The sequence below is a fragment of the Hypomesus transpacificus genome, chromosome 13, assembly GCF_021917145.1.
Source record: "Hypomesus transpacificus isolate Combined female chromosome 13, fHypTra1, whole genome shotgun sequence".
Classification (NCBI taxonomy): Eukaryota; Metazoa; Chordata; class Actinopteri; order Osmeriformes; family Osmeridae; genus Hypomesus; species Hypomesus transpacificus.
In genome coordinates, this window is record NC_061072.1 from 98,792 (window position 1) to 110,230 (window position 11,439).

The window sequence follows — 11,439 nt, forward strand, 5'->3', positions numbered from 1 at the left end:
GCTCAGTTCTGGAACGCCTGCTCATTTGATGTCACTATGACCCTGCCCAACCAACACTCCGGAACGAGTCTGTGTGAGTCTCTTCCAGAAGGAAAGGACCATCTGTTCCCACCTGTGACTACCAGCGCAGGGCCTCACACCAGACCCACAGGAAGACCTTGGACTGGGGACTACTTCCATCTTTAAGGCTTCGGTGGTGTGTGGAGGTCCAGATGTCCTCTTCCTCCCCCTGGCCCTTGTCAGATCATGATTCAAGCCCCATCGTTCCTTTGAAGGATGTTGAGGGTGGGGGGAGGAGGAGGAGGAGGGGGCGGGGCAGTTCTGTTCCTATTCCCTGGCCCGGGGGCCCTCTTAAGGACCTGTGTGAAGGTGAGACAGAAAATGGGCTCCTGAGGTGTTGTAGCCCCTGGGGGCCGACCTAGACACACACACGACACACACATACACCTTATACTCGGACAGACACACACCACACATACACCGACCACACTGAAAGACAGACACACACACACACAAGCGCAGGCACACACTATCGCACACACACCACCACACACAGTTAGCGGTAGCGGGCTATATGCCTGTGATGACATGAGAAAAAGGTTTCAGAGGGATTCATATTTACACTCTGTGGCCCACCCGGAGACTGATTATCTTGGCTCCCTCGAAAAAATGCAGATGCTTCAAAGTCACACACCACACACACACACCACAGACACACACACCACAGACACACACACCACAGACACACACACTGCCGACACACACACACTCATTCACACTACAGATACACAAATACATGTACTATACACCACACTTTCATACAGACACATACATGCAAATGCATACACACACTATACACGTGTGCGCATACTATGCTTCCATACACCCACGCATCAGTAGAAACCGCACAGACCTCCAGGATTGTGATGTTATCTGTGTGTATGTGTGTATGTCTGATAGTCTGAAGTGGTCTGGATGGGGATAGAGTGGGAGGCTACAGCGTGTGTGTGTGTGTGTGTGCGTGTGTGTGTGCGTGTGTGAGGGGGGGTTAAAGGTGGATGAAGGGCAAAAAAGTAAGAAAAAAAATGTAGACTTTAGGAGACACAGGAGACTTTGTGTAAATACTCCACAATACACACACAAGCACCTTTAAACATATAATGTCAGGGACCTGTCCTGCATGCGACAGCCAGAGGAAATGAATAATATAGAACAGTAAGACTCAATATTCTGAACCTACCCCCCCCCCCCCACACACACACACACACACATAAACACATACTAACGTATTCTCTCTCCCAAGTGACAGCAGACAAAAAGAGGTGTGAGAGAAGCAGAATAAATTGAGGTTGGATAATTTGGCAGCTGGCTACTTAGTCACAGCAGCGGGCATTAGCCTCTGAACCACCATGAACGATTTCTGTCAATTTCTCTGATTAGAAAGTACCAAACAGGCCCATCCCATCCCAACCTTTAGTCTCCCCAGCTGAATACAGGCATTACCATACCCATTACATGTCTGGCCCAGGCAGATTAAGTGCGGAAAAAGTAATCTCTGATTATTATCGCCATCACTATAGCCGTCAGTTTCGTTTCCATCGAAACTGTAAAGGCAAATTAATCCATATTGATTTCGATTGTGATTTATTGCTAACGGGTCTCATGGATGGCCATGAATGTGGATATGAGTGTACTGTATTTGTTCATCACGGAGGCCTGTACATAAAACAAAATCCATAGATAACGGAAAAGAAACGTGTCAAGTTGGGGAGGGCTTCAGTCTCTCATTGAGGCGTGAAGAGGAGGAGATATTGAGCGAAAACGGGGGATGAGTTAAGGGGAGGAGGGGGTACAAAATGTGAGTAGCAGCTGCACAAAAGAGCACATCGGATCACGCGCTGCAGGAGCTAGACGCGTGCGCTGTAATTAGTCGCGGACATTGTAATGGAAAGCCGTATTATGTGGATTTGAGGAGAAGTCGCCATATAAACGTGTTACATTTATAGGATTAGCTTGTGTCCCCTGTCTTCGTCTGTGAAATGGGGATTGATCGGCGACGGAGAGCCTCGCTGGCGCTTACCTTGAACTTCCTTGCCTTGTTTCTGGCGCTGTCCGCGCTTTCTACCAGCTACTGGTGTGAGGGGACGCGGAAAGTAGTTAAACCGTTCTGTACCGGACCGGTGAAGACTAGACAGTCGTTCTGCATTAGGTTCAACAGTTCGAACCTTAACGACACTCGTCTGGTCCAGTACATCTGGGAAACGGGAGAGGACAAATACCTGATGAGGAAGTTTCACACCGGAATTTGGTTCTCTTGCGAACAGAACGTCAACATGACCGGTAAAAGCAGTTTGAATAAATAAGTGCCCGTTGCCACTGACACCGCACTTTACGCACGGTGTCAGTGGGCGGTGTCAGTGGCAACGGGCACTTTTTAATTTTTATAATGTATTTTTTATTTAGGTAATTAAATAATATGTATATGAGTTTATATAGAAATATATAGAAACAAGAATATAGAAATATACTTGTTATTTTGTTCTTGTGGTAGAACATAAATAACAAGTTTGTGCGTAAAGTCTGGTGTGACGATGAAATATGTCTTTAACAAAGCGTTAGTGGCAAGTGTTTAATATTTCTTAACTGGTACTCTTTAAGTCTGATAGTGTTTTGCCATATGACATCAAGACATTTTAGAGACGTGAATGAAAGTCCTGGTAGAAAGATTTTAAGTGGGACCTGAATTTGACGATAAACATAACACTACAAAGACAGCACATTTGATCAGATTTATAGATAACGTATTCTACAATTAAACAATTTCCATATTCGCACCTGTCTTTGTCCATGATCGTTGTGCAGTATGTATTTAAGTAGGCCCGATGTGCTTCATAAATTACCCAATCATGACACCAGAAGAGAACTTGAGTTTTCTGGGATTCAGTCAAAACAATGATCGAGGATTAAAACTCTTACAGTTGATACGTAGCAAAATCTATCTGAATGGATTAAACGTGTTTCAATATTAGCTGTGCCTTCATGTAAGCACAGAAATATGATGTGTAACAGCATCACTACGCAGGTGGACCACGGTGGCTCACCGCTGCGCCTCACAACAAGAAGGTCATGGGTTTGATTCCTGCCTGGGCCACTATTTGGTGCTCAAGTGGGCTTCTCCTGGGGTTTCCTGTGTGGGGTGCAAGTCTGTGTGCATGTGCTCCACATGTCTGCAGAAATAAAAGCTTGCTGTATAACTGTAAAACATGCCAAACAGATTGCTCTCCTGGCCAGGACATGGGTGAGCACTTGGTCTTGGCACCGGTTGATATGACAGACCACTGCTCCTGGATGCCCTTGGAAGAGGGGCAGCAGGATGGGAAAATGCGGAGGAAATATGTCTCTGGTGGACCCTCGTGCATGGGTGTTATTCCCAGTGTTGCTGCTTCCTTCACGTGTGTTTGTGTCACACTGTAAAGACCAGTAACCTTATCTTCCTTTTTTTTCATTCGAAACATGTATCACTAAATGACTCACTTTTTTTTGTGTGTGTGTCTCATTTACAAGTAAAACAGTGTTGTCTTTGTTTTGTTCCTTTGGAACAATTCAGTTGAAATAAAAACAATATTTTAATAATCAGTTATTAGAAAATGGTTCACATAATAAGAGTATTTTTCTTTTCTTTTTTTCATGATTTTGTTTGTACAGTTGTTATGGCTAATATGGTAGTTCTACAAAGTAACCACTGAATTATGGATGAAGTCTACATGTGATGTCATTCTGTTTCAGGGGAGAACTGCAGAAGTTTCATATACGTGGCCCCTTCCAATGAGCGAGGTAGGACAGCAGTGCTGCTTGGCATGCTTAATCCTTGCTCTGTAAGCCTTTTTACACCTGAATCACATGGAGATTAAACCACCAGGATACAGACACTCTTCTCTGTTCATCATTCCAAGTTTTTAATCATCCGTCCATTCCATCCTGGTATTCCGAGAAAAACTCACAGGTGAAAATGAAACTGTCACTTTATAAACATGGGATAATGTTCTCAACTGTAATACAGTCCAAAGGGGAATGTGAAAAGCTGATTGTAGATAAACAAATTATGGTTCAGTCAAGACAATCACATATTAGATTTGAGCATTTATTGTTACATGACATGGACATGTAGATTTACTTTGGCGGAGTGGATGATCTAAGGGAAGCACTCCCTGCCTCCTCGATGCAACACATACATACATGACATACGAGGCAGGGAGCAATAGAGATATAATCCCCGTTGGATAGATACAGACAGCATGGGGGAGAAGGGGACGGTGGAGGGTGGCAGCAGCACTGATCATACAACGACCGGGGTGAGTGTGTGCATATCCGCGCGTCTTTTAAAGACGCCTTATCGGACGTGGCCCAATGGATATGCGCTGCTACATGGGTGTGGTAGTGGGAGGAGTAAGGAAGGTGGAGTAAGACGCCTTATGTCCCCGATCACTGACTGACGCGCGCTGCCCGATTGCCCTGCCAGAACTAGCTGCGCTTATTAATTACTTACTTGTACTGATGTACTGAAAAACACTAAGGACAACATGAACGTCAAAAGAAAAAGTACTGTGTGTTTTTTGGCTAATGGGAAAATATATATAATATTTAAACATGACTAAATTCATTCTAGTGACTAGTGATAATTCTAGTTCAGTCGGTATGAACTGTGAGAGAAAGAGAGAGGGAGAGAGAGACAGAGAGAGAGAGAGCGTGGTCAGTTAGCAGCTATCCTTTCATCATTCCCTCCAATGTCCTCCAGCATCAGTCTGACCTGCTGTGTGTCCAGCCGTCCGCTCTGTGCCTGCCTGAACTCCACATCCACCAGCCTGCCTCACCTCCACACACACCATCCCGCCTCACCTCCACACACACCAGCCTGTCTCATCTCCAGACACCAGTCTGCCTCACCTCCACACACACCCACTCCCCACTCCTCCCTTCACCACACACAAAGACCACCTCATCACCTCCTCAGTCCACACACACCAGCCTAACAGTCTGTGCCTGCCTCACCTCCACAAATCTTCCGCAAACAACTTGCTTCACCACCACACACCAATCTACCCCTTCGTTCACCTCCACATACGCCACCCAACCCCTGTTTTACCTCACCACTCTCCTCACAGAAACCCAAACCCCCACACACACACACAAACCTGAACAACCAGAACTGGTTCAGAGTATTTCTGCTTCCCTTGTTAATCTGAATGATGTGATTATCATACAAGACATGCATCCTGTAACTCCCATTATTAGTCGTAGATGATACTAGAAAGCTGTCCCACAAGGACAGGAGGTGGTTATGATAGGATTTGGAGGACCAGTAATCTGAAGGATTAAAATGTGACTAGCAAGTATGGAGTAAATTATATAAATATGACATAAGACTTATGTTTACGCCATGTTTAACAAGAGACGTGTATAATCACATAATCCCAGCACAAAATGTAAATGTACATGTCTTTGATTAACATTCGCAATCCTATTTCGGATTTAGGCGTGAACAGTTGAACAGAGACCCCTTTTTTTCCATCTACTGTATGGTTGTAAAAAGCCTCACACCAACCTGACAATCTGTTGTACGATGCTTCTGTGTGGAGGTTATTCACAGAGCAGTGAAAAGCTTAGCGCATGGGCTAGTTATTTTCCTGTCAACCATTCCTCGCCCCCCACCCATGAGTGAGTCTGTCAGGTTGGAGACTGGATGGCTCGTTGAGGCAGATAGATTTGCTCTCTAGCAGCATAGGTTAATGATACAAGTGAAAGGGTCACTGTTCATTCTCTCACTCTCTCTCTCTCTCTCTCTCTCTCTCTCTCTCTCTTTTTCTCTCACACTCTTTCTGACTCTCTGTGTCACTCTTTCTCTCACTCGTTTCTTCGTTCTCTCTCTCTCTCCCCCTCTCTCTCTCTCTCTCTCTCTCTTCTCTCTCTCTCTCCCTCTCTTCTCTCTCTCTCTCTCTTTCTCTCTCTCTTTCGCTTCATCTACCCCCACCTCTCCCTCCTCTCTCCACTAATCCACCTCTTTTCAAATGTCCACCTCTCTCTTGCTACCCTGCCCATCCTCTCTCCACCTTTCTGACGCTCCACTTGGGTTCCACCTCTTTTCCTCTGTCTATCACTACCCCCACCTCTCACAACCCCTCTCCCCTTCGCTCTTTCCCTCCTCCCGTCTTTTCGCCTTGCACCATCACCTTGAGTTTGTTCTCCTAACCCCTATCGTCCCCCCTCAATCAATGTCTCCCTCCTTCCACCCATCTCCCTCCCCCATGCCCTCATGCGCTCCTCTCCTTCCTCCCTCGCTCCCCCGCCCCTCTGGATTCCTCCTTTTACCTTATCCCCTCACCCTTTCTACCCCTCCCTCTCTCTCTCTCTCTCTCTCTCTCTCTCTCTCTCTCTCTTTCTAGGAGTGTTGTGGCTGTGTATTGTGGCAGAGTGCCTGTACATCCTCCTCCTGGCCACTGGGGGCATCCTCATGTCCATAGAGGTCTGTCGTTTTGGCAACGTCATCGACGGACTCAAACTGAACGCCTTCGCTGCTATTTGCACTGTCCTGTCAGGTAACCGCTTGCTAAATCAATCTCTTTAGTTTTGTGTTGTGTGTGTGTGTGTGTGTCTGTATGTGAGTGTACTTGTGTGTGTGTGTGTGTGTGTTTGTGTGTGTGTGTGCTTTTTCGCAATAAACCCTTGATGCAACAACAAAAGTGTTTAAAAACCTGTGGAATCCCAGGGTAAAACAGTTGACAGCTGAAACATCAGTTTAGTGAAACTGCCTGCTAGACAGAGTCTCTATCAGTTAGCCAACCATCTGTCAGTTCGACAATTCGCTATCAGTTAGCCAACCACATGACAATTAGCCAAGTTACTATCAGTTAGCCAACCAACTGTCAGTTAGCCAGTTCACTGTCAATTAGCCAATTCACTGTCAGTTAGCCATCCCACTCCCAGGCAGAGCAGTCAGACGCCCGTAGCCATCCTGTAGCATTAACTCAGAAGGTTGTCAGTGTCTCAGCCCGGAGGGGGGTGTTCTGAACGGTGACCTTCTCACTAATCCTCTGCCTGAAGACGAGGCTCCGTCCTGGGACAGATGACTCAGCAGCCGTAGGCACTCTGGTCGACGACGACCAAGCCAGCCTTGGTTATGTTACACTGTTGATAAGGATGGCAGCTCATACAGGATTAGGATTGATTCAATATACGTTTAGATAGCCTGGTGGGAAACTGCCTTGAGGACCAGGACCAAAGAATTCCAATGTTCCTGCAAATCGCAACTAAACTTGAAGCTTGCTGCATGATGGGATGTGTTCCCTAAACAGCGTGTTTCAGACAGAGAGGGTCTGTTGAGATGCTTCCGTAATGAGTTTGGAAGGAGGGGCTGGATCTGAAGCTGGTCGTGTTCAAAGGAGAGGAGGGGAGGAGTGGGGAGACCTTTATTAAAGCTGTGTATCACCGGAGAGAGAGAAAAATAGAGAGAGAGAGAGTGAGTCAGAGGAAGTCATAAAGAGAGAGAGGCAGAGAGGCAGATGGAGAGAGAGGTAGAGAGCGGGGGACATTTCATTACCTCAGCTCTGAGTTGAACACAAACATCCCAGGGTTGTAGTCAACTTGGTACTTTATCGCCACCATAACCACCATCACGTCCCCAGCCCTCTGTCTTGATTCACCCCCAGAGGAAGGGTTATGACAGAGGGGCCAAGCAGTGTGCTGAGGCAAGCTCGGACCCCTGTAAACCCCTAGAAACATCATTAGAAGTCAATTAAACCTAGCAGCCACTTTGCTGTAAAACAGCAGATCTTATCAACCATAGCAAGGAACACCATTTGTTGAGAAAAGGCTCTTTGGTGTTAGTCTTGCATGAGATTGTACTGTAATGTACCTGTGTTGGGTGGGTGGAGGGGCTGAGGGTGGGAGGGTGGAGGGGTTGAGGATTGGGGGTAGGGGGTCGGGGGGGGGGGGGGTTGTCTCCTACATTTGAAATGCCTCGTACTTGTCTAAAATGAAATCAATACAGCTATCCACCATGTAAGACTCTGTGAGGGTCTCTCTGTGTGAACTATTCATGGGTAATTGGATCTCACATCTATAGAAAGGGAGAGAGGGAGAGGAGACAGAGAAAGTGCGTGAGAGAGAGAGTGAGAGAGGGTGTGTGAGAGAGGAAAGGGTGTGTGTGTGCAAAAGAGGGATAGAGCGTGAGTGAGGGTGTGTGTGAGTGTGTGCGAAAGAAGGATAGTGAGTGAGGGTGTGTGTGTGCGTGTGTGCGAACGTGGGAGAGAGATGTCTTAAGCATGAAGATGAGGGGAATAAGGTTACTCCTCACTGACAGGTCATCTGTCTCATCCAATAACAATCACAGTCATTAGAGGGAGAGAGTCAAGAGTTTCATAACCAAAATGAAACCTTTTCAGACTTTTTGACCCTAATTGTCAGACATCTCCCTGCCTTGCTTGGCTTGGTTCTGGGAGTTGGACCTGGTGCTTGTCAGAAATATTAATCTATCAAGCATTGCACAGTCAGTCGGTGAACAAGTTTAAGAAAGCTTTATTGCTTGTGGCCGGCCCACAAGGAGACAAAAACATCACACGCCATTGTGCTACAAAGTTTGTCTGGTTCACAAGTCTTCAAGTAAGACTATATATTGGTGAGAAGTCTCCTCCCCTGCATATCAGCTGTCAATATGATCGATCCCAGAAACAGAGTGCGCGTGCACGTGGAAACTTACAGAGTTCTCTGACCCTAGGCTTGACCATATGATTCACTCAGCACAGATAAGGTTAACACATTTATTGCACTTCTAGCATACTAATGGTCAACCTAGGTCAGTTTGTCTGTGTAAGCCTCGTGTCATCTATAGATCATGTGGGGAGAGGGTTCTCTGCTGAGAAGGAATGCTGAACACAGAATCATTCTTATTACAGGATAACAGTTACATCTTCAATTTTACCAACAGTGCTTCCAGTCAGCTTTGGCGACTTCGATATGTTGAATATGTTAGAATAAATATGAGCGTTGATTGGGTGACAGAGTCCTTCTGTGGCGGGTCTGCTCTGATCCCATTCAGACCGGGGATTTGAGCAGCTTACAGACAGTCCACTGTAATCGGATTCATACGCAGCATCTCTCTTTTCTCTCTTTTCTCTCTTTTCTCTCTTTTCTCTCTTTTCTCTCTCTCTCTCTCTCTCTCTCTCTCTCTCTCTCTCTCTCTCTCTCTCTCTCTCTCTCTCTCTCTTTCTGTCTAAATGTCACTCCCTCTTTCTGTCAGAATATATCTCACTTTCTCTCTCTCTGTTTAGCTCTCACTCGTTCCTGCCTGTCTCTATCCCTCGCTCTTCCTGTCTCTTTGTCTCCTCTTTCTGTGTCTCTTGCTCGCTTTCCTTTCATGCCTTCCTTCTTTGTCTCTCGCCCTCCCTCCCTCTCTCGTTCTCCCCCTCCCTGTCCGACTCTCTCAGCGCGTCTCTGTTTTTGGATGATGAAAGTCCAGACTGAGGTTCAGATCCCTTGTCGCGGTTGTCTGTCAAGGCTGTCAAGGACCTGAACCAGGCCAAATGAACAGCGAGAGAGCGAGAAAAGAGATCGATGGGCAGACAGGGAGGAAAGGAGAGTGACCGGCGACACACAAAGAGAGGGAGAGAGCGAGTCAATGAGAGTCCGACCATTGACTTCCATTCAGTCAAGACTTTGTTTTGAAAAGAAAATTGGCTGGACGTAACCAGAGCAACAGTGACCAACTTGTGGAGGCTTGACAGACATGATGGCTTCAGTAGTCCTAAATTGCCACCCAGTGGGCAAAAGATGACACTGCATAGGGGGCCTCGCGAGACGACTAGCTAAGACGAGCTGTGAGGATTAGGAATGGTCTGTAGGGTACAAGGTCATTTTCCATTCGTAACGGGCACAAGTACAGGTGCATTGGACGTCCTGACTCTGACATTCCCCACAGTCTTGTAAAGCTGTGATGTGTGTTGAGTGTTTGACCCGTGCTGGTTGTCTCTCCAGGTCTGCTCGGCATGGTGGCTCATATGATGTACACCACAGCCTTCCAGCTCACTGTGAGTCTGGGACCTGAGGACTGGAAGCCCCAGACCTGGGACTACAGCTGGTCCTACATGTAAGCTGGGACACTTCCACTCAAACCCCGAACACACACGCGTGTGCACCCTCACACGTACACACTCAAACCCATACACATTTACATGTAGGCACGCAGACACACGCGCGCGCCGGTACACTCGTACGTGCGTGAACGAGCTCACACATGCACGCACGCACACAAACACACACATGCATTTATGCATGGACACCTTACAGTCTGAACACATCCGAAGCCTTTTAGATCAACTTTATTAGCTTAACCACTCAGCGTCACCAGTACTCGCTGCGGACGCATCTGCAGAAACAAACCAGGAAGTCAACTCTTCTTTACCCACAATCCCGCAGGCTGGCGTGGGGCTCGTTCACGGCGTGCATGGCGTCTTCCGTCACCACCATCAACCGCTACACCAAGACCATCCTGGAGTTCAAGCACAAGCGCAGGAACATCGAGAAGAACCTGAAGATCAAACAGAAGCTTCTGGAACTGGACTCGCCGGAGCAGGTGTGGGACATGTACATCAGCTCGGTCCCCAGCACCACTGAGGAGCTGCTGGATCTGTCCGGCAACGGACGCAAGCTCTCCAACGCCTCCGTCTTCCTGGACCTCAACGACCTGCCTGACTCCCAGGGAGAGGAGTACTGCTGAGGGAGGTGGGGGAGGTGAGCGTCGAGCCCCTGACCCTGGACCTCACCGCTTCACCCTGAAAGGTTCATACCCTGTTGAGGGGGGGACTGCAGTCGGGGAAAGCCCGACTGGGACGTTTCCCCCGCCGTTTGTCTGATCTTGAGGACTGCTTTCTGCTCGAAACGAAGCTCCCGCTCACTACAGCTCAGCTATCTCTCGCGCTCTCACGCGACACATCGTACTTCTCTCACGCATTTTGACCATTCCTCGCGTTGAGTGGCAAGGGATATCTTGTCCCGATATACGATTAATGGTGCGGGCATACTGAGGGAAGATTTGTGTCGAGTTGATAGTTGTCTCGAGTCATACAGAGTTAAATGTCATCCACCAGCCAATCACAAACGTCGCCAGCACCAGCACCAGCCCCTCCCCCCCCTCTTTGCCCCCGCCCCCGTTGCCCCATCGCCCATTGCGTACCAGACCTGTCAACGTTTGGTAACCAAACGTTGACGGGTATGGTAATCTCACGCCAAACTTTTCATAACACTTAAGAGCCCTGCATCTGTGCCTAGAACGTTCTCTTAGAGACAGACCCACATCACAGAGACGCCGCTCATTGAAGGTCTATTTGTATACAGTTAGTTTAGTCGGTGGAGTCGCACTTCACAAGAAACGTCGATTAATTTGAACTA

General features: G+C 47.5%; 1 protein-coding gene across 1 annotated transcript; it reads left to right on the forward strand.

The window, feature by feature from the left end:
• Positions 1 to 1,925: 1,925 nt before the first annotated feature.
• On the forward strand, positions 1,926 to 11,150 carry gsg1l2b (gsg1-like 2b). Its single transcript, XM_047032553.1, has 5 exons — positions 1,926 to 2,340; positions 3,787 to 3,834; positions 6,441 to 6,593; positions 10,027 to 10,138; positions 10,468 to 11,150. Exons 1-5 carry the CDS (start codon positions 2,040 to 2,042, stop codon positions 10,766 to 10,768), a joined length of 915 nt encoding a protein of 304 aa, XP_046888509.1. The 5' UTR covers positions 1,926 to 2,039; the 3' UTR covers positions 10,769 to 11,150.
• Positions 11,151 to 11,439: the final 289 nt, after the last annotated feature.

What these genes read in the sequence shown, in the direction of transcription:
- gsg1l2b (XM_047032553.1), top strand. Translation starts at nt 2,040, where the DNA reads ATGGGGATTGATCGGCGACGGAGAGCCTCGCTGGCGCTTACCTTGAAC. An exon ending in ACAGAACGTCAACATGACCG is followed by an intron (nt 2,341 to 3,786) that starts GTAAAAGCAGTT and finishes ATTCTGTTTCAG; the next exon opens with GGGAGAACTGCAGAAGTTTC. An exon ending in GGCCCCTTCCAATGAGCGAG is followed by an intron (nt 3,835 to 6,440) that starts GTAGGACAGCAG and finishes CTCTCTTTCTAG; the next exon opens with GAGTGTTGTGGCTGTGTATT.